The sequence below is a fragment of the Ambystoma mexicanum genome, chromosome 3p (genome assembly GCF_040938575.1).
Source record: "Ambystoma mexicanum isolate Mex_15411 chromosome 3p, UKY_AmexF1_1, whole genome shotgun sequence".
NCBI lineage: Eukaryota > Metazoa > Chordata > Amphibia > Caudata > Ambystomatidae > Ambystoma > Ambystoma mexicanum.
In genome coordinates this window covers 1257197287-1257221615 of record NC_090925.1, presented here as the reverse complement: position 1 = coordinate 1257221615, position 24329 = coordinate 1257197287, and the positions used below count along the sequence as shown (strand labels likewise).

Genomic DNA, 24329 nt, shown 5'->3' with positions numbered 1-24329 from the left:
TAAATAAAACTAACATGCGACACAGAAAATATACAATATAGTTTATTTCCATGTCTTTTCGTTTCACGCATGAAGCCTGTTCATGAATATCACCTCACAGGCCATGCATCCCCTTGCCATCAATATACTCTACATCCTCTCAACATGCCAACCACTGCCATATGGCTCCTCAATGAGACTTTGCACCTTGATTGGGACAGCAGTGCCCATTGTGTCTCTGTGGAATTCACCCCATTACCCTTACTCATAGGGTTGCCTTCGGACAGTACAATAGGAGAGTACCAGACTTCCCACCTTGGAATGGTAACCCTCTATCAGCAGATTATTCCCATGGTTGCTTGTGTCGCCCCTTGCAATATACAACTGAAATTATTTAAACATAACGCCTGCAACACAGGGAAGTGGTCTGTGAGCACTCAGACCCTGGCAAGCTGGTCACACCACAGTGTGTCAGTGCGGGCAGTTTGGGAATGCATCCTGGCAAGGCCTTCTCTAAGAGCAGGTGACAGAATGAGCATGCACCTCAGAAGCAAAAGCTGTCTTTCAACATCATATATGGTTTGTAAGGTACTCGATTCACAATGCAAAGAGACTGGCTCCATTAGTTTAACAATGTTTCATTGAAGTGGAGGATGAGTTTTTGCATGACACAGAGGTGGTTTGTGTGCCAGTCAGGGGTGCACATCATATGGTCTTGCACTGGCCACCATTTTGGCTAGAAACATCCCTGCATACAAGTACTGGCACATCTGTGAAGGCCAGCAGACAGTGATGTGTACTGTGACACCGACATGTGCCACACAAGGAAACCACACTGCCACCTCACAGAATGCAGGCCATGTGACAGAATTGTACACAGTATCAAACATGCATTGGCCATGGACGGCTGACAACTGCACTACAACACATATATGGGCATGTCAACCGTTATTGTCTACACATGCGATGCACACAAATACCACTCACCAGATGTGTCCATATAGGTGTCTGTGCCTCCCACGCCTTGCACCTGCTCACTGCTAATGAGTCCACTTGTGGCCACTTTGAATGGAGTCAGCTGCTCATCCTCTGATGGCCGCCTCCAATGGCCCAGGTAGAGGCCAGGTTGTCACTCAGCTTCATCTTGGTCCTTCGAACGAGGTTGTTCATCAGCTTCTGGAGCTCTTTAGCAGTTCGCCTCTCAACACCACATGCATTAACACGATCCGTGACCTGCTGCCCCTTCTCCATTAACTGGGCGGGTGTATGGGTGCCGCCCCCGAGGGGTATAGCTGAACACAGTGTTCCGTCACATATGTTGTGAGAATCCCATGATCCTCATCTGTGAAGCAATTCTTCCTCGGCTGACCTTTATTCTTTGCCTGTGCCCGATCTTGGGGTGGAGCCTCAGCTTGCTCTGCAGGGTGCCCGCTCTGTGCTCTAGTGGCCTTGGTGGTCCTGGGGCACCTGTAGGCCTCCCGCCATGTCCACTTCCAGGTGCCGGGTCACCTATGGACTGAGGATTACCACATCCTCCTCGGGCCCAGACACATGTGGCCCCATCACGTCCCAGTCTTCTCCCTTTCCCCTTTTGGGGCCTTCCAAATCATTGTGCAGGCAAAAAGAAAAGCATCCCCAAAAATATAAATAAACAAAAATATGAAACAGTCTACTTGATGGACTACATAGATGAGTGGTGCTGAAAGGCTCCAAAGCACTCCAAAAATAAAAAAAAAGCATTAGGCGATACGCAGTGGCACCCCAAAATCAAAAAAATGTGTATGCAATTCACAGAAAGCCTCCCAATGCAAAAATAATACATGCACGTATGCGCACAGGCAACCCCTCCAAAAAAATGCAGTACGAGTTACTTGAAGGAAACGGCTTGCGTATCACCCCGAATGCGTGTCAGTGACATTCAATCCTCTGTCTTCGTACCTTATCACGCACCACCAGTGATTGTGTGTCGCAATTCTTAAATATCTCTGTCACATGCCGCATGCAGCGCATAGCACATAAGTTACACGCTGGGGGCCTTTCCTCTCATCTCTATGCTGCCATGTGATTCGGATGACACAGATCCAATTCCTGCTGCCTCTGTTCCTTATATTTTGCCTCCTCCAGCCATGCATAGTCCCCAAACCCATTCATCTGCTGCTGCCTATGGTTTGTGAGTGTCTGCTGCCCAGCAGCACTGTTGTTGAGTGCCTAATGTGCCCCCATTGCTTTTTTGCCTGTGGATCACCTGTGAGGCTCTTTGACCACCTCTACTGCCGACAAGGGACTTCCACCTCTCTCTACCTCCTCCATCACCACCACTCCACAGCACGTCAGGACCCAGGTGTACCACACCTGCCTTGGGGGTTTCCAAGTCTAGCCCATCCTCCCCTCCATCGAGCGGCACCCCCAGGGCGAGGCAGGGGGTTGCCACCTTCACCTCCAATGAAGTTGCCATCATGGTGGATATGGTCCTGACCTACTTCAATGCCCTCTTCAGCCGAGCAACTCAGCTCGCGGAGGGAGGACATAATAAGATCTGGGAGTACATCACGGCTGCCATCAATCTGGAGAGATTGGCAGCCTGTACCATCAACATTAAAAAAGTGCTGGAAGGACCTGAAACACCGGAGACAGGAGGAGTCGAAGGCTGCTCTCGATGCAGGTGCCACCGTGAAGGTGCACCGTACGAGCAGCCATCAGTTGTCATCCCTTCAGCTCTGTGTTCTGGAGACATTTTTCCCAGCGCGCTCCACTCCCAGATCCTTCATGGCAGTCAGGTCCGCAGGCTGCTGGTGAGTAGCCATGAGGTGCACAGTGCTAGCGAACACTGGGAATAATGTGACACACATCCCAGCTATGCTCAAGGAGTACTAGTCATGTTGATGAAGCTGACCCCACAGACAGTATTATGTCACTAGCAGACACTGTTACAGTGTTGGTCGCTCCAGGTGGGACCCGGGATGGTGTCCACATGGGTGACCGAGCCAAATGGTTCCACATCCATATGTTTCTTCGGCTACTTACTTCAGCCAGAGACAACTGCACATGTGGCCAGAACTGGCCCAACAGATGCACAGAGTCACAGCTGAACCATCTGGGTGGCACATTTGTTGGCAGTAACAATCAAATGAGAACACTTGGTGCATGCATTGTGGTAAGTGTCTCCCTGTGTGATGGACATTGTGGCATGGGGGATTGAGGGTCTTCTCTGTGATGGTGCCAGGGCACCAGAGCAGGTGTGTAACTACAGGCATGTCTGCTGTAGGAGTGGCTAGGCAAGGCCAGCACTTGCAGGGCCAGGCAGGACACATACTGTGGTAGGGGCCCCAGGGAGGTGCAAGTGGAGCTCCATAATGCAGTTGGGGACCCCAGAACACTCTGGGGGATACTTTTCTGTGGCACCAATGTCAAGGACCCAGTTGTGCACATTATGGTACGACTTATGCTACACAAAAGAAATGCCAAATTATGTTATTGACTTAAAACATAGACCTCTAGGTTATTCCTACACAGTACTGTGGCAAACTGGTGCGCAACTGTAACTTTACACTTAACCCAACAAATTACAACCTTATTGAAACAAATCAAAATTACCAGAAGAAATTAAGTAAGTGATCACTCAAATGAACTCGAATATATCCAACACACAGTTACACGTAGTTCAATATTCACTACTGACCAACAATTAAATCAACAAATACTCAATACCAAAGGCAACACCGACTCTCTGTCCTCACCAAGAAGAGAGCCCACATCCAAGCCTGTGTCTGTGCGGCATCTAACAACTCAGCCAAACTCTTTAAATCTGCAAGGAGCTGGCCAACCCTTCTGCAGTCTCTACCCCCTGTTGCCTCCCAGGCTCTCTGTGCATTGCCCTTGCCTCTCACGTTATCTCAAAAACCCAGGACATCCTGTCCACCCTCTCCTCCTCTGCCCCTCCTCTCTTTCTGTGCATGCTGACTATCCTTCAGCCACCCCCACCCTCTTTCTCCTCCTTTCCTCTTTTCTCCCCTGATGAGGTAACTAGACAAGTCTGATCTATGAAAGCCTTGTTAAAACAGGTTCATCCCTGTTCCTCAAAAACCTTCAAGGGCCACATTGATACCCTCTCTCCGGCCCTTGACGATTTCTGCAACTTCTCTTTGCCTCAGGAGCCTTCCCCTCCCCTCTGAAGCACTCCCTTGTGCATCCTCTTCTCAAGAAACCCAGAGCGGATCCTTCCTGTCTGGCTAACTATCGCCCAATTTCCATTACTCCTTTTCTGGGCAAACTTCTGGAAATCTGTCCATCTCTTATCTTAACCTCCATTCTGATTCGGCTGGCTCTCTCCAAGAACATCAGTCTGGCTTTAGAGCTTCCAGAAGCACAGAAACCACTTTTCTGAACATCCATGAGGATCTGGTCCCCAACCTTGACTCTAACATTCCCTTTGTCCTCATCCTACTCGATCTCTCTTCTGCCTTCGACACGCTCAACCATACCATCCTGCTCAACCATCTCTGTGACAACCTGGGTAGCACCGATCAGGCTCTGGCCTGGCTGACCTATTTCCTCTCCGATCAACCTTCCCAGGTGCTAATTGGGTCGTTCCTATCATCTATCTCCCTTTCTACCTGCGGTGTTCCCCAGGGGTCTAACCTATCGCCCTGGCTTTTCAATCAATACCTGACACCTCTCGCCCACTGCATTGCCTTTTTCTTCTCCACTTTCCAGTGCTATGCTGACAACACTCAACTCATTTTCAGGCTTCTGTCGGCCACCTCCTCTTCTTCTCTCATCTCAGACTGCCTAACTGCCATTCAAAATTGGTGTTTCCGCCAACGATCTTTGCGTGAATTCCAGCAAGATGACGATCCTCCTCATCGGCACACCTTCACCCTCCTTTCCTCTCACTCTCTGGCCGGCCTCCTTTGGCCCTCCTCCTACCCCCTCCTGCGAGGCCAAGAACCTTAGGGTCATCTTTGACTCCACACTTTCCTTCTCCGCACACATCTCTGATGTCTCAAAAAAGTCAAACTTCCTAAGGCACCTCCTCAGAGGTACTCTGCCTTTCTTCTCCTTCCCCCAGAAGCTCACTGTCTCCCAACCCCTTGTTCTCTCTAGGTTGGACTATTGTAACAGTCTCTTTCTAAATCTATCTGCCTCTACCCTCTGCCCTTTGCAACCTCCAGAACCGGACTGTGAGACTTGTCCTTGGCCTCAAGCCCTGGGATCGTATCTCTCCAGCCCTGAAATCTCTCCATTGGCTCCCAGTGGATGCACAGATTATATTCAAAAGCCTCTGTATTGTCCACAAGGCTTTCTGGGGCGTGGCCCAAAATACCTTCAGCTATCCCTCAACAAATACCTCCCCTCTAGAGCTTTTGTCCTCTACCTCTAACTCCCTCAGGGTCAGTCGTTTTTCAAAGAAACGAGCTGGGGGTAGATCTCTGTCTTCGGGTGGGGCCTCCCTCTGGAACAGCCTCCCTGCCACTCTGAAACTTGAGGAGAACCATCTGCGGTTCCGGAAGCATCTCAAGACCTTCCTAATTGCTTCTGCCTTCGCCCCTACTCTCCCCTGCTGATCTGTTCTCTCTCTGCACTGTGCACCTGGCCTACCCTCTGCCTTCTGGGCCCAGGTACCTGCTCACCCACCCGACACTGCCTCAGGGCCACCCCTTACACTGGGGTCTGTATCTGCACCCATACAGTCCCCCTCTTTTCTTCCTGCACTTATCAGACATACCCTGTCTGCTGCTTTAAACCCAGCACTTGCCACTGGTTGGCTGCACTACCACTGTTTGTTGCCTTTATTATTTATTTATATATGTATTATTTATCTTTTTTCCTTTGCTCCGCACTTTCCACTTCTCCTCCTTCCATGTACTTTTCCCCTTCCCCCTTCAATTGTGTGTTCTCAATGTCACTGGACCTAGTAAGATCATTGTTTTTGTTCTCTCTTGTTCCACTGCCTTGCCGCGCTCTGAAACCCTTGTGTACGAGCGCGATACAAATAAAATATATCATATCATAACTACGGCCAACAAGATCAGAAAACACGTATGACAAGAAATGTCTACAAGAAGCACAGAAGGAGCCTTACTTTAAAAGTCTGCTCGTGTAGTCTAAACATGATATCCCTTAGGTTTCACCTGTCCACTTTGGTACTTTCCCAATGTATGTATGTGTGTGTGTGTGTACTGTGATATTTCTCCATCTGACACTGTGGGATTGTGTTCTGATAGCTATAACACGTGTTGGGTTATCATTATAAGGCACACTCACCGTAATGTTGGAAAAGACAATGGAATTAACGAATCACTGTTCTCACAAGTCAAAATACATTTTAATATACCAAACAAACTCTGGATTTCTTAAATGGAAAAGTAAATTACAGAGGGTTTCTAACACGAGGGGATAAAAACCGATTCATTCACTGAATTATTGAAGGATAGCCATTGCAAACTGTTGTTTGGTCAGCATGAATTGTAATGTTTGCAATACACACAAGTATGGAGCCAAAAACCAGTGCAGGCTTTTTGTTATTTCTGGAGAACTGTTGTACAAAAACAATGGAAACGCGCCTAAAATCATAGAATACTTAAAACAACCACAGAGGCAACATACACGTAATCAACTAGAGAAAAGTAATAAAAAGTCAGGTGTGCCCATCACAACTTTTGATCACAACAAACATGAGCCCATTTGAAGTCTATGTTGTATTGGTGAAAACTATTAGAATACCCTTTGCATCTTAACAGTGCATACACACGCACCTTTTGTTTCGCCAAGATGTACAAATGGTACTTATCGTTGAAAGCGCTCATTCGACTTACCTGAGCAAAGCTGTCTGGAAGTTTCTGGAAGTCCACCTGCAGCATGCTGCCTAGGAAGGGCATCGAAGGGGGCCCCGGGGGGAAGCCACTCCAGCTTCTCCGGCGCTTCATGAAGTCAAACAGCAGCACGAAGACGGTGAAGAAGAGAGCCAACGTCACGAGGCTGACACTAGAGGGCAGCAGAGACCACGGTGAAGCGACTGTTACGTTCCGCCCTGCGTCCCGCTGCGCGGTGACGCAGGGCGTTCTAATAAAAGCCCCGCCCCCGCGTTCGGGAGGCAGTTCCGGGGCAGACCCAGCACCAGCGTGGGTGTACATTATTTCAAGCTCCAGCTGGAGCTGCGCCGCAGGCCGCGCGGCCTATCTGTTCACTGCCAGCCCCTGCGCATAGACCGCGGGCCGCGAACTCAACAATGGCGACGAGGAGAGACGAACATCACGAAAGGCTCGGTGCTCGGAGAGCACAATAACGCCACACAGCCATCGGCGAAATTTTTGGACACCCGGTGGGGGTGCCATCACACACGTGACCCCCCCCACCCAAAAAAAAAAAATTTTTTTTTCCTTTCGTCTTCCCTACCAAATCCAGCATGCTCTCTGCCACCAAGTCAATTTTTCTTCACTCCTGAAACAAGAAATCCAGGTGGCATCGAACATCCAACACAAGGGAGCAGCATCACGGCGTGCAGGGAAGGCCAGGCCCGGAGTCGTACCACGGCGCCTGGATACGGTGACACCTCCAAGGTAGGCCTTACGTCGCTGCATGGGTGGCCGTCAGTGACAACTACGACATCACGGATCAGGTCCACGCCAACATGGCGGCCGGCACATCCACGCCTGGGCCCTCCACGCCGTCCAGAATTGCAGCAAACCTGTCCATGACGCCACCTCCACCTCGAACGCAAGGCACTTCGTCGACACTGGTCCAGCCGTTTGACCCGTTCACGGACCCGTCGTCATGCGGACCCAGATGGCAGCTGTGGATCCAGAAGTTCGAGATGGCGATGGAGTGCAAAGAGATCACCGCGCCCAGGAAACTGAAGGCACACCTTCTACTCAGCGTGGGTGACGAAGTACTGCGCATTTTCAATTCCCTCAACGTTGCGGATGGCCAGGATGGGTACCGAAGCGCGAAAGACGCCCTCACCGATCACTTCCTCCCTCAACTAAACCCAGACTATGAGACGTTTCTCTTCTGCACCACCCTACAGGCAGCGGAGGAAACCCTTGATGCATACCACACCCGCCTGAGAAAGCTAGCCATGTCCTGTGAATTCACGAACGTGGAGAAGGAAATCAGGAGGCAGATCATCAACGGGATTCATTCGGAAAAATTGAGGCGCCTAATACTCAGTGAGAAGGGTATTCCCCTACAGCGGATCCTTGAACTAGGACGTCAGAGGGAACTGGCACACACCAGAGCGGCCAACATGGAGGCCACATTACACAGGTTGCAACCTGCTCTGAACACAGCCATGGTGGCCCGCGTCACCAACAAACAAACATCGAGAGATGACAACAGTGGTGGATACGGCCAAAACAGATGGCAACCGCGCGCTCCGGGACCCACTGAGTGTGGCTGGTGCGGTGGCCCACGACATGGCCGTCGCAACTGTCCTGCGCAAGGCACCACATGTGGAGCATGTGGCCGGAAGGACCATTACGCGAAGGTATGCCGATCGACGGACACCCCCATACAACCTCCGCAGAACCAGTCGGAGAAGTCGGCGACAAAGAAAAAGAAGCAAGCCAGTGCTAGAAGGGTCGCAGTGGCCAGCTCTTCCACGGAGGATGAAGGGGATGATATCTCGGCGATGCTGCAGGCCCCCTCCAAGGACACAGACAGGAAAGGAAGGAAGGTGTACATGGTGTCTGCACTATGCCAAGACCGAGGACCTCGCAGAAAAGCCGCCCGAAGGCGCAAATGCATGGTATCCATCCAAAACCAGTGCATTCTGATGACCATCGACACAGGTGCCTCGGTGAACGTCATGCCTGAAAACATTTTCCTGACCTTAAGTCCTACACCAGAGCTCAAAAGCACCGACACTCTGTTATATGCATACGGCTGTCGAAAGCCCCTGCCGGTCATTGGCAGGTTCCGCACCATGCTGGAACACGGAAAAAACAGACTATGGTCCAAAGTCTATGTGGTGAAGGCAGGTGTTGAGAGCCTCCTGAGCGGGGACGCAGCGGAGGACTTGGGGGTGGTCCAATTTATCTGCCATGTCAATGAGGACAAGGAAGTGGAGCACATGCTGAACCAGTACCCTGACCTGCAAGAAGGCATAGGCTGTCTGAAAGGCAAAACCATCAAACTTCACATTGATGAGACAGTGCAGCCGAAAGCCGTCCGGCACCGGAGAACGCCTTTCCACATGAGAGAACAAGTGGAGCAGGAACTCAAGGCCCTGGAAGAAGCAGGTATCATTGAGGAAGTCACAGGACCCACACCCTGGGTCTCTCCCATGGTGGTAACCCGGAAGCCCAAGCAGCCTGGGAAGGTACGGATCTGCATAGACATGCGCCTCCCCAACACCGCCATCAAAAGGGAACGCCACATAACCCCAACAATCGACGAGATTGTGGCTGACCTCACAGGGTCGAGCATATTTTCAAAAATTGATCTAAAGGCGGGGTATCACCAACTCAAACTCCACAGAGACTCTCGATACATAACAACGTTCTCTACACATTTGGGGCTACGGAGATACAAACGCCTGAGTTTTGGAATATCATCTGCCGCGGAGGTGTTCCAGCAAACCATCCAGGAGGTCATCAGGGGCATCCCCGGTGTCCTCAACGTGAGCGATGACATTCTGATTCACGCCCCCGACAAAGAAACACACGTCAAGAGGCTTCACGCCCTACTGGGCCGTCTACAAGAGGTTGGGCTCACAATACACAGGGAAAAGTGCGAGTTCCTTAAATCCGAGATCACTTTTTTCGGCTACAAGTTTGGCAGCACAGGCATCTCACCTGACCCGCAGAAGGTCGCAGACATCCAGGCGGCAAGCCCACCGATGACCCCCACGGAAGTGCGCAGTTTCTTAGGAATGGCCACCTACTGCGGGAGGTTCATCCGAAACCTGGCCACGCTATCTGAGCCGCTGCGGGAACTCACGAAGGCCAACGTCAAGTGGGAATGGGGGTCAACGTGCCAGGACGCGTTCGAGAGCATCAAGAACTCCCTCTCAGCTGACACCAAGATGGCCTACTACAACACTGAACTGCCCACAGAGCTGTTTGTAGATGCCAGCCCCGTAGGGCTCGGAGCCATCTTGATGCAAGTCACGAGAGAAGGGGAGAAGAGACCGATTGCATATGCGTCGAGAGCCCTCACAGAGACTGAACAAAGGTACTCACACATCGAAAAGGAGGCCATTGCCGTGCTGTGGGGGTGCCGACACTTTCACCTCTATCTTTATGGGCGCCATTTCACAACAATCACGGACCACAAGCCCCTGCTACCAATATTCATGGGAACATCTGCACACCCTCCGGCCCGAATAACCAAGTGGTTACTGCACCTCCAGCAGTATGACTTTGATCTCGTATATCAACCAGGCAGCGGAAACCCTGCGGACTATCTCTCCAGGCATCCGCGAGAGGCCACTCAACAAGAGATCCAAGTGGCGGCAGAGACAGAGGAACACATATGCCAAGTAGTGCGCGCAATGAGACCCAAGGCGGTGAGCATCGAGGAGATAGAGGCGGAAACACACCAGGACCCGTGTTGTGACTTAGTGAAAAATGCCATCCTTTCCGGTGATTGGAAGACTTTCATGAGACACACCCACAACAGAACAGCCGAAGCCAAAGGTTTTCTGTCTGGCATATTCACAGTGCGGCAAGACCTGTCAGTCACGGAAGGTGGATTGTTGCTACGGGGAAACCGCATCGTGATACCCCTCAAACTACAAGACAGGATAGTGGCCCTAGCACATGAAGGACACCAAGGACTGGTGAGGACGAAAGCCCGCATTCGGCACCGAGTATGGTTTCCCCAGATCGAAGAGCGGGTCGAGACACTCGTTGCCACGTGCCTACCCTGTCAAATCACGGGGGCCCCGCCAAACCCGGAACCTATCATATCAGCAGAACGGGGCCGCTCTCGATGGGAGGCCATCAGCATTGACTTCTGCAAGCTCCGAGAAGGTCTCCACCTGTTGGTGGCGGTTGATGATCACTCTCGATACCCGGAAGTCGAGGTAGTTGAGTCCACAGCAGCAGAAGTGGTAATTCCGGCACTTGAGAAAATGTTCGCGACTCACGGACTACCTGTCTCAATCAAGAGCGACAATGGGCCGCCGTTTACAGGGGAGGAGTTCAAAAAGTATCTACAGGAACTCAATGTCAAGTATCACCACATCACTCCAAGACACCCCCAGGCAAACGGGGATGTGGAGCGATTTATGAGGACTATAAATAAGGTGCTCAGAGTATCTAAGGCTAACGCCAGCCCTTGGAAGGTTGACCTTTTCCGATTCCTCCGAAATTACCGGGTCACGCCTCACAGCACAACCGGCATTCCGCCAGCGGACCTCATGTTCGGCACCGTAATCAGATCCTCAATCCCGCATCACCCAAGCAGAACCCCGGACACAGTGAACGAGGAACGCACAGAGAGAAGGAGAAGGGATGCCAACGAACACATGAGTGGCAAGCGGAGAGCGAGGCCGTCCCATTATCAAGTGGGTGACCAGGTCATCATGCTACGAAACCCCTCCAAGTCTAAACTGGACACCAGGTACGAAGAACTTCCATGGACCGTCAGCAACCGGCATGGAACCATGGTGACGGTGGCACGGGGAAACCGTCAAGTGACGAGGAATGCGTCCTGGTTCAAGGCCGTACCACGTACACTGTGGACCGACAAGGAGGGCCCTTGTGAAGGCGAGGACACTCCTCCCAGTGAAGAAGAGCCGGAGGCCGTCCCTGAGAACGACGGAGCGAGGGATGGAGACTGGGAGCCGGTGAATGGACCCGGCCGCGAGGACCTGAACCGCGAAGATGGAACAGAGCCGGAAGCAAGGGGGAGTGACCCCCGCGAAGGACGATACGGACTGAGGACAACAACAAGGCCCCCAGCTAAGCTAAGTGACTATGTGTGGTAGCCGGTGCGTTGGCACCCTGAACCCTAATAGCAGGGCGGCTGAGTGTTGAAGACAGACAGTTGTTGTTTGGACCTCGCAGTTGGTTTTGGCAGTTACAGCTATGTGTTTTGTTTTGTTTTATAATAAAGGAGGAATGTTACGTTCCGCCCTGCGTCCCGCTGCGCGGTGACGCAGGGCGTTCTAATAAAAGCCCCGCCCCCGCGTTCGGGAGGCAGTTCCGGGGCAGACCCAGCACCAGCGTGGGTGTACATTATTTCAAGCTCCAGCTGGAGCTGCGCCGCAGGCCGCGCGGCCTATCTGTTCACTGCCAGCCCCTGCGCATAGACCGCGGGCCGCGAACTCAACAGCGACCAGCCCCATGCTTGCTCTCAGCTATACTGCCTTTATGTTGAGCTAGTCCTAACTCTCCCCTCACCACACTTTCCCACTCGGGTAACTTGTTTCCTTATAAAATTGCTTTGAGCATCAACATGCGGCCAAGACCTCGCTTAGTTTTTCTTCGTTTTTACTCCCTTCTCCCACGGGCTGTTCTTACTCTCTGCACTTCTCTGCTTCTGGTTGTGTGCAACTTCTCCAAACACTGATCCTTTCCCACACGCACAAGTTACACACTTTCCCGCTGCTCTTTCGCACGGTGCTTGACGCCTCGTCCTTCTGTCACTCTCCTTCCCCGGTCTCTCTTCACTATTTATGTACAGCCTCTCCAAGACTCCACGTCATTGGTCATTCAAGGTGGTGAAACCAGCTGAATCAGCGATAAGGTGTGCCAAAATCTGGTTCATCCAATAAAGGAGGCACGACAACCGAGGGTGCGTGACAGTCTATAGTTCAATGACAGAAACCAGTATAGCTACCGTTCATAACTTTGTGCATAACCTTTCCAACAAGGGAATCCTTTGCAAGGAAGCAGAAAAATGGTTCATAGTTTCGAATGACAAAAGTTCCGACACAAAAGTGTCGAAAAAGAAATTGCGAATGTATTTTTTTATTTTTATAATATGGGGGGTCACCTCCCAAACCCCCGTTTATTTTTTTTGGGAAACACTTATTTTACTATACAAATTAAAACAAAGCCTTTAACATTAAAAAAAATACATTCAACACTTTTTTTTTCGAATTTGTTTAGGAACTTTTGTAATTCGAAACTATTGTTTCGAAACTTTGCCTGGACACCGAAAAATATTGGAGAAAAAACAAACATGTTGGATTCAGCAAAACCTTCTCACTGTATTGACCTGCTATGCATGCATCAAAAACAGGTAATACATATTTTGACGCCTTATGTGAACCACAGTGGGAGATCATGTGTTGAGGGTGGGAGACTATGGGCATAGGGGTTGGGAGGAAAGAGAGGGACCGGACGTGGCGAGTTTATTCTTCCTGACTCTTACTCCAAAAGTAAAGTTATATTCCATCCTCGCTCCGTGTCCATTCCTCATTTACTGCATAACTGTGGGGGCCGTGTGGGGGGGAACATTACACTGGCAATGAGAGGTGATTGGCTCTGCTCGTGCCGGGGTCTCGCACGTTGGAACTGAAATCAACATGACTGGTAAGGGACGCGTCGCCACAGCAAAGGCCCGGCTTCTAGCAGGCCGCGTAGGTGCACCAAGGAAAGGAGGAGCCCTGGGGCTGAAGGGAAGGAGAACCCGGTCTCTACATTGTGAACGCGGTTGTGGCACCAGGAAGCGAAGGGAAGCGCGCGCTGGCTCGCGGCTCCCTACCAGGAGAGAGAGAGAGCGAGCGTGTCGGAACGCGGCTCGGGAAGAAGAGAACAAATAAACACTTGGCCAACAACGTGACGCACCTCTGTCAATAAAAGCCTCAAAAATCATGCCCGCAGCCTGGCTTTGAAAGCAGCAGGGGAAAGGACCCAGGAATGTGCACATGAAGCAGCTCAGGTAAAACAGCACAGTCATGACAAAACAAGCACATTGCAAACCTCCATAAACTTTATGCGCATGCGCAAGGCTGCAAATGGCTGCAGCTTTGGCTCGAAACGAGGTCACTCCACCTTAAACATAGTGCGCTGCAGTATTGGTGCATACAAATAAGAAAAATAATAAAAGAAATCGGCATATTGTAAAGTGCAGTCATTTTGCTCCCACTTTGGAGCTGCACAACTTCCACAACAGCAGCAGCAGCAGCAGGTTGCCAGACGTCAGCGGGAGGGCCAAGCGTCGGCAAGTTGGAATGGAACGCCATACACTGCGCCCCAACTCCCCTTTCTCCTTTTTTTTTATATTTCTATTACAATGTTTCATCAATTAGGTGGCTTTTGCCACCAAAGCCCAAAACCAAAAGGCCTCTTGCACGCTGGGCCTTTCCTGAGATGTCGAGGGCAGACAGCCCTGCCCTGTCTGGCCCATGGCTTGCTTTCTAACAAGGTATGCGCATAACATTTTTCAAAGAATTGATGGACGATTGATTTAATGTGTGCAGACGCCCCCTCCAACCCAGGGAGCGCCCCAAATGCACCTCCCAGACAGGGTGTGCCCCAAATGCACAAACATTCCCAATTCCATCTTGATGACGCATTCGACCATTTTTAATTGCAAATCTATTTAGCCGGATTTGTTGTGGGGTTTATCTGAGGCTTTTGTTTCAGGGCTCTGATTTGACAAGGCCCGGGCTGGCCTTGAAGGTTCCGTGTTACCTAAAAGCAGTGATAGAATTTGAAAGAACGTGTTTGGTGGGGTGCAATGCTTGGGATTTTCTCTTTGGCCATGGGATCTAATAGCTTTTTGTAATGTTATTTTTCATGATTTTTTAAAACGTAAATATTCCATAGGGAATATTGAAGGCCCCCAAAAAGCAATGCAACAATAAAAATACTATATTTTTTAATGAATTTCCTTCTCTTGCCCATGGGTTCTAATAGCTTTATTGTCCTTGCCCGAGGGCCGTACAGTCATTATGGGCCCTCCCTCACACCTCGTTAAAGGCCTAAGCGCTTCAGGGCCCTTAACAACCGGTACAGCCCTCAGGTGAGGTCTATAAAGCTATATTACATTACAGACATCACTGTGTAGACTACAGAAGAATGAAAGGCAGTGGCCACAGGGCCAGAATACGAAATGGCACATCCATGATGATAACATATAGCCAGAGAACTACATTCACTGGTGCATTGCTAGCCCCATGGCATGATCCTGGTCCACATTTTCTAGCTCTACTTCTAAAATTGACGAAAATTGCATTTGCGTGATGCAAAGGCAAGATAAACAGCGGCGAAGATCCCTACAGCTCCCAGCGAAAGGGGAAAAGTGATAGAAAAGCCTACAGAGCCAAGGACTGCATCAGGATGACAAAAGCCGTTTCGACGCCGGTGAGGAACACTGTGAGCCAGGTCATGAACAGGAAGCGCATACACTTTGATGCTCAGGTGCTGAAGCCAAAGGAAATGAAGGTGGTGTGGTATGCTTTACTGCGTGAAGTTGACAGTGTTGCGATTAAATAGGTTTAAGGAAACACTGACTGGAAGACATTTATACAAGAGTCAGGGTGAGCGACATGGAGGACCTTGTCCTAACTCTTTATTTAGTCCCATGGCAGATCTTCACTCATTCGCCTGTGGTGCAGAACTCTGGACCACCCATACTGCTTTGGTGACTGACAGCAAAAGGGGAAGAAAATTAATTTTGGCTCTGCTGAGGCCAGGCCTCTTTACTAGAAGAGGTGATGTTATTTGTCTGGTGGCACAGAATTTGGCTTAAAGGAATAGTGCGCTCAAAAATATATTATTGTCCCAAGCGTTCGGGCATGTGTTTTTAAGCATAAGTTGAACGATCGTACACACATTTCCTATGCACCTTACGGCAGTTTTCCTCACTTTTAGGCAGGGCGCGCCCATCTTGTGCTAATCTTATCCGTTGCTAAGGTGAACTGCCCTGGAGGCACTAAATCATATGCCCAGCCCCTGAAGCTGACATCACTAAACGCGTACGGCAGAGTTGCTTTTTCAATCATTCCACTGTTTTTTTGTGTGTATCCTGTGGCTCGTTTCTGCTCTGTTCTGCTATCTTCGTTGCTCGTATCCCATGCGAACAGATACTAGTACTATCATTACTATCTATTTTAATTTTGTCACATAATGGCAACAATACAGCCCTACCAGTAGGAGCGGAGTATTCCGAGGCGGAATTACTCAAAAGAGAAAGATGCGGAAGCAATGGGGCATCAGACGACAGTTGGGAGGACGAATCACCACATCAAGAGCCTGAGCCTAGTTGCATGGACAACGTCTCCACCTGGTGCACCTGCAATCGGTGCGAGGTAATGGCAACCAAGGAGGAGAACTGCTGCTGCCGAGAAAACTCTAGATGCTTGTTCTACATATCGGAAGACGAGACACGGCCACAATGCAGTACCGAGCTGCATGACGTCAGGGCAGCCTGCCTCACACCGTCCGTGTTGAGGATTAGGATGGTGCTTATGCACGAATTTTGCGCAACAGTTTGCCCTCGCAATCCAAGTAACGAGTAAGTGTACTCTCAATGTGATGTAACTTAGGCCACTAACATTTCATGTTTGTCTCCTATATTGTCATAACTTTAATCTATCACTGCCAAATGAATGTAGTCTTGCAATTCTATCCATCACTGGCGATTTGGGGAAATCATAGTGGTCATCTTATTTGTCTTTCACGTACAACCAAGAAATAATATTTCCCTGTGCCCCAAATGTAGTGGAATGCATAGTTGTCCACTTTTGTAATGTGTCTACACTTTAAAGCCCAAGTTGATTGATCTGTGAAGTAACATTTGTACTGGCAACAATGCCATAGGATACGATTGCTTTTTCAACTTTGGTTTGATACACTTATCATGTTCATTTACATATAGTTAGTATCTTTCTCTTCCACAGGTGGTACAGGCGGGTGGCCTATCGTGTGTTTACATGGTGGCTTCATGGGAGGCTTGGACACTGCGCTCGATGAGTAATACTTGCCTGTGCCGTTGGTGCCATTAGAGACACACTCCCTAGTGACAGCAGTCAGTACAGGGGATTTTCCCACACTGTGCTGCAACCCGAAGTATATAATGTGTAGTACATTTGTGCCATCAACATCAGCAGCAACATAAAATACAACTGAACTTTTATGAATGGCTGTTTCAATTTTTCAGGGAATCAAGGACACGCTCACTTGTCTTGGCAAGGCTGACTGGGTGGGAACGGCCGAGGTGCCAAACACCATGTACACTTCAAATGTATCTTACACGCAAGGGCCATTGTTCACATGGCCTCCCAAGACCCAGTGTCTCCAAACAGGCTCCCCTGACGCAGACTGTGCCCCTGCAATCCACATTAAGTGTGTCTCAATTCAGCAGTGTTCCGGCCCTTTCTTGCATGCCTCTTGGCCGCCCATCCCCCCACCCTATCAATGGCAGTTTGCACCTGTGTCTGTGCCCTGCCAAGGGGGCTGGTAGGGATGGGAACGGCCAAGGTGCCAAACACCATGTACACTTCAAAGGTATCTTCCATGCAGGGGCCATTGTTCACATGGCCTCCCCAGACCCAGTGTCTCCAGGCATGCTCCCCTGAAGCTGACCGCGCCCCTTCAATCCACATAAGTGTGTCTCTCCCTTCAGCAGTGTCTGGGCCTTGTCTGCACGCCTCATGCCCATCCATCCCCCCTCCATTATCAACGGCAGTTTGCACCAGTGGATGTGCACTGCCAAGGGGGCTGGCAGGGATGGGAACGGCCAAGGTGCCAAACACCATGTACACTTCAAAGGTATCTTACGCGCAGGGGCCATTGTTCACATAGCTTCCCCAGACCCAGTGTCTCCAGGCATGCTCCCCTGAAGCTGACCGCGCCCCTGCAATCCACATAAGTGTGTCTCCATTCAGCAGTGTACCGGCCCTTTCCTGCATGCCTCTTGGCCATCCATCCCCTCCTACCCAATCAATGACAGTTTGCATCTGTGTCTGTGCCCTCAGAAGGGGGCCGGCAGGGTGTGAACGGCCAAGGTGCCAAACACCATGTACACTTCAAAGCTATCTTAATTGTTCACATGGCCTCCCCAGACCCAGTGCCTCCAGGCAGGCCCCCCTGAAGCAGGCCACGCCCCTGCTATCCACATAAGACCACGCAATATAAACGTCACTCATCCACATACACACCCACTTTTCAAATTCTTTATAAACCCCTTGATATTTATCGTGAGAACATCTGTGAGCACTGCAAGTCAACTCGTGATCGTGCAACCTGACAACATCTGTGACCAGTGAAAGTCAGCTCGTCATCTTGCTACCTGTGAACATCTCTGAGCACTGGAAGTCAGCTCTTGATCGCGGTACCTGTTCTCCTGCTACTAACTACCCTGCTTGCTGAATCTAACTGTTTATTGGTCAAGATAAGGGCAGGTCACCTAATCATCTCTTCTTGATCTCTAAATTTCAATCTATTTCGAAAGAATGTACCCAGTAGTGTAATGTTCATTCATCTAATTGCATTTACCATTGTCTTTTGTTTTATTTGTTTTGTTTTCCATACATAGCAATTTATGATATAATTCCATCTTTCTCACGCATTCGAGTAAAATAATTTTTTAACTATGTGCACTTTTATTTTTACAGATTTTTCAACAATGCCTGCTTGCATGGTTTACGGTTACCGTTCTAAGACCAATACCAAACCTAAGGGCACAATAATGCATATATTCCCGAGGAATATAGATCTAATAAGAGAATGGGCTTCATTATAAGTATGGCGGTAAGGCAACAACGGCGTCGGTTTCGCTACCGGCACCGTTGCTACCGTACCACCATACTTCGAGTTGTGCTCGTCGGTCTCGCTCTGCCCGCCAGATCTAACCTGGCGGGCAGTGCGGCACCCGAGAGCACAACTCGTGGATGCACCGTGCATCCAAGCTCCCCATTCCCAATCAGCCCTATGGGGCCGAATGGGGATGGGAGTCCCTTATTACTGGCACCCGCGAATGGGCAGTTACCAGGTCTGCTGACCTCGGCATGACCCGGTAATTGCCAAATTAACGGGTGCCGGTAAAATCACGGTTCCGGCGGCAGTCATGCCTTTGTTACAGGCACGGCTACCGCCAAACCTGTAATGAGGCCCAATGGGTCAAATATTGTGGATTTGTGCCGGACAAGCTTGAAAGTAAAGCCCAGGATGTCTTGGGGGACTTGAGGGGAGATCGATTTCGCATCTGCAGCCTGCACTTTATCCAGAATATGTACGACCAATTGCAGTGTACAAAGAAGCATTGACTCAGAACGTCTCGTAAATTGCTCCCAAATGCAATTCCAACTCTATTCATGCACATGCTGCCTCAGGTGAGTCACAGTTTATGAATTAGCTATAGGCCTTGGGGTACTGAACAGGTAACTACATGAACGGATTGGTGTGTTCGGTGTAAATGCTTCTTACTAAACTTTGCATATTTACCAGATTGTATTGCTTTATAACTGTACCCCATTTTACTAGGCATATTTCCCTGGTTTTAGGAGCGTCATAGAAAATTATGTATGAACACAGAAAATATGTCATAGTGCCCTTCGAAAAAAGCATAATCTTTTCGTGATCGGTTGCTTCATATGTCAATTCTTTTAGGTGAGCATATTGACTGAAGCACAGACTATCGGAAGTGACGACATCACTGACACGTCCAGTATACCAATGGGGAACCATACAGACTTGCTGAAGTTCATATTATTGAGAGTTGGACCTTCCCACATTTTTAATGCAAATCTAATTTTCCCTTTACCACTTCGTGACAATGCACTGAAAATGAAGGAGCACGATTCTGCATCCATTTCTTTTCCGGATTCAACAACAACTTTGAGCGCCTATCAGGTCGTTTTATTTTGCTTTTCGATTACGGAAATGTATTATGCATGGAATTTTAGATAATATGACATAGTGTGAGTATCCTGTCGTTTGTTTACATAATGTTTCACTTATGGGTGTTTATTTATATGTACCATTATCTGCATCCGATTGTCTCTGTTCAATTTCACTGTTTTCATCCATACTAAAACAAGTACTGTGTTACAGGGCAATGCTGGTACTTAGACTACAATTAGGTTTTAAACCTCATGACTAACATGTATGATGTACTATGGTGCATGATGTATTATGGTGTATGAGACTCCTTATCGCTTAACACAGGATCTTGCCTTACTGTAACCCATGGCACAACCTGTACCTGTAACTAAGTTCCCCTACAAGTAACAGCACCACAATGCCCAAGGGCTGCCTGCACGCTATATAAATGTAATAAATAAATAAATAAATAAATAAATACATCATCCTTTGGAGCTGGCCCAGAGCATGAGGTATGCGTACTGACAGTTCCCTTGAATGAAAGAAAGTAAATCCCCCAACTGACATTATTAAACAGTGACATTCTTATAAACGTGCATCTTTTCAAACTTTTATCATTTTAATTCTAACGTTACAATTTCTACCTCACGCCGAATACAACTGCAAAAATGCTTGAGTGCAACATTGCAATCAGTAGGTTTTTCACGGTGATCTCTGATCGAGCACACTAGCCATCAATAAGGTGAAATTCAAAATGTATATTTTGGCTAAATAACGTTCACTGTTTACGAGGGTATGTATGTAAGCGATGTGTGCGAGGAAAGAATTTGATTCCGAATACAATTGACTTTTTAAAATTAATATTATGTTCAAGGGATGTATACAAGGTCGGGAAGTAGAAGAGGAGGCACAAGGATCAGAGGTGGCAGACCAGCTTGCTGGTGCGTTCGTTACAGTGAAGAACACGGTTTCACAGAAAATCAAGAAAACAAGGGTAACTTACAAAGAATTTTGTTTACAAAAAGTGATTTGGGCTGGTGTGGTCTTCATAACATGCTTTATAAAAAATCTAAAGTGCTATATAATGTATGTTGTATTTACATTTAACATGTTTTTACAACACATCTCCTAGAGGCCCAGAAGAAAACAAAGTATGAAGACACAGACAACAAATGAAACCAAAGATGATGCCTGCCAAACAGATTTCTCCATGGAGTAACTATTATTTGAGGCGCCGCGTAGTTCAGTCAATAAGCAGACTCGAGATGCTTATATGCCCAATGGCCAGAAAATGAATTGAATGTGACCGGCGAAGCAAGCAAAGTGTTTTTGGGCCATTGGTACAATGGGAGAACTCGACAAGATGAAGAAGAAACTGAATATAAGGAAGATGCTTTTGAATTACTCAGTGACCACTTCACACAATCTACACCTGCAAAAAAAAGGGACACCCAAACAATCGACATTGAGGCTTTCTCCAATTCATGTTCAAATAACACAAGCTGAAATAACAGACGCTGAAGCCTCAACGCAACTGACCGAGGAACTAGTCAAAGATCTCGACTTCAGTGTGTTCTGTGTGTTCTGTTCGCTTTTATGTCCACCACAGTTGAGTCACAAACCACATTAATGCAGGACGATGGTCTAATAAAGAAGCACAAATTCATTGTATTCAACATCTGCTTGGTAGAGATGATACTGATGCTGAAATGTGTCCTTCCAGTGAGAGGGGGGAAGTATGCAGGCTGCCATTGGTGAATGTGACTCGTGTATCACAAGGCACTAACCGGCCAATCCAAGCCACCCGTGGCCTACTCCATGCTACATTTTCATGGTCTGCTCAACCGAAGATGGGCAAAGTGCCAGCTAGAAATCTACTGTGTGCAGCAGCTTTACTTTTCAGTGGCTCTACTTTTAGTAAGTTATCCAGTTTCTGTCAATTTGTGGGACTCCAGTTCCTTTCTAAAATGCAGTACTACAAATATCAACAAGAATATTTATTACCTGCTATTAGTGAAGCTTGGAGAACTGAACAAATGTCAATTGAAAGGACATTCTCTGACAAACGGTTCAGGCTAGCTGATGATGGACAGTGTGACAGCCCCTGATTTTCAGCAAAGTACTGCACATACCACTTTCAGGACATGGAAACTAAAGAAATGGTGGTCGTGCAGGTGTCCGAAATGTAAATCCTCAGTGGCCATGGAGAAACATGGTTTTATAAAATCTCTGGAAGATCTCCAATCGAGGGGAATGCAAACAGACGTCGTAGCCACCGACAGACATGTTTCAATAGCCAAGGCCATGCAAGAGCAGTTTCCAAACATTTGCCATCAATTTGATAAATGGCACGTTGCCAAATCAATCAATAAAAAATTCACAGCTGCTAGTAAAAAAAAAAGGTTCTGAAAATATTTTACAGTGGTCCCAGTCTTTGAGCAACCATCTTTGGTGGAGCTCCAAAACTTGTGGTGTGTCTGTGGAAACTCTACTTGCCAAATGGTGCTCATTAATGCAGCACTATTCCAACATTCACTCTTGGACAGAAAACCTACATTTTCAACAATGTGCACATGGACCTTTATTGGAGGAGCAGGAACGCAAGAAGAAGTGGTTGGTTCCATCTTCACCTCCACACAAAGCTCTTGAGAAGATCGTGTTTGATAAAAATCTATCAAGAGATCTGAAGGTACTCACAGAATTCTGTCACACTAGAGATTTGGAGATGTTCCACAATATGTGCCTAAAGTACATGCCCAAGAGATTGCATTTCGGCATAGACAGGATGCAATATAGGACATTACTAGCTGTCTTAGCACATAACAAGAACGTGGGGAGAGAACAATCGAGGACTGTGGGAAACTTTGAGATGTTTCATTACACAATGGCCTTACGAAAAGAAGCAAAAAATGGGTGGTCAAGCCAACATACCAAGAAATGGAATTTGATTTTGTGAAAGATCTCATTTTTACTATGTTGGACATACATACTCATGGAATCGCTCATGATTTTGTTCCGAGGACACATACATTGCCACAAAACATTGCAAACGTGCCCTGTCCTTCGAAAGCATACCTGTGTAACAGTTCATTTCCCAGTTCAAATGATTAGCAGCTATTTATTTGTTCGCCATTGTTTATATAAAGTGTCCAAATAAAGCGTCTAAATTGTCTTTTGAAATGTATCCTCTTTGTCAATTCTTTTTGCAAGAAGTGCCTTTTGGAGAATGCCATACAGTGTAACGCTGTGCTTTCACACTTCCCGCTTTCGTCTAGCTCTTGTGGGTCCTTCACTGATCGGGTCCAGATAGCTGAATAAATATGCATCCCACAAAGGAAGGAGACCTAGCCTACATAAGAAACTTGGCACGCAAGAACTACTGACTGTAAGCAAAACAGCGCATCAAAGGGGTTTCTTGGTGAAAAATAGGTGCATTCTGACCTATATGTTTATGGGGGCATGTGTTAGGGGTCGTTACTATCAGATGCCTTATCACAGGGGCCGATCTTTGATTTGCGGCCCTCAGAGTCTTACGATTTCAAACGCAGTGGGGATTGGTGTCAGTGTTACCAAAATATATGACCACTCCTCATTAGGTATATGGGAGTGAAGTTTAGGTTGGGCAGGGGTAGCGTCTGGGGACCATATGCAATCAAAGGGAACAGGGGTCATGGGTTCAGGGGAATGCGGCCTGGCAGGAGGGGGTTGGAAATGGCATGAGTCAGTGAGCAGAGACGGATTGCGCACTAAGGTTCGAGCAGGGCTTGCTCTGACATTCTCGTACAAGCACAATTTGTCATGGCTAGAGACTCGCTACTTGCAAAAATGTTTACACGATTTGCCATGTGAACAGGAGATGGGCTGAGCTGACAGGTGGTGTGGGCTGGCTGTGCGAGTCGCTGGGAGAGTGCAAAGTTCACCAGAGGGACATTAAAAATAAGGCATTTGGAAATGAACAAACTCTGTTTCCATATAAAAAAAGTAAATCACTAGAACTTTTGCACACCATTGGTGGATGGCAGCAAACAATTTGGTTTTTTTTCAAAAATATTTCAAATGCCACTGTGGTCTGAATGCTATTCTCTCCCATTGATAGGTCACCACGTTTGAAATGTGCTTCTGAGCTGTGCACACCCACGCATCGTACACAGTATAAGGTTCGATTGTTTTTCATCCTTGGAAGAAAGGGAGGATTCCAAATAAAATGAATGAAGGGAGGTGTGTAATACCATCAAATATGATAAGGTTCACCATTCCAAAACTAGACAAAGGAACATGTAATTTCATTTTATGAAAATTCGCTGATCTGAACGGAGACTCTGCGTTACGCTGAGAGAATGGAAATGCTGAATATTATGTAAGTTTTACTGTAGAAGATTATATAGACGAACGAGTCAAGGTTTCATTTTCTTACCGTTATTGCTGGCTTACATTGTAATGGGTTGTTTTTTGTGCATATTGCAACTACACGCAAAAACAACCTGTGTGTACTTGTCTTTGCACATGGGCAGCCCAGCACCGAAATGCATGTAGTACACATCTGGATTCCCCCAGGTTCCACCAACGCCAAATTCTACGGTAATATTCTGTTAAAATGCTGTCTATGTGTCCTTCTAATTCTTGCTTCAG

At 48.1% G+C, this 24329-nt stretch overlaps 1 protein-coding gene across 1 annotated transcript in view; it reads right to left on the bottom strand.

Moving 5' to 3' along the window:
• The window catches only part of LOC138580053 (cytochrome P450 2D15-like), a 421564-nt gene that overhangs the window by 267258 nt on the left and 129977 nt on the right, over positions 1-24329 (bottom strand). Inside the window, exon 2 of the mRNA XM_069650288.1 lies at positions 6795-6963. Within this exon, the coding sequence (XP_069506389.1) occupies positions 6795-6963 (169 nt within the window). The remainder of the gene's footprint in view (positions 1-6794; positions 6964-24329) is intronic.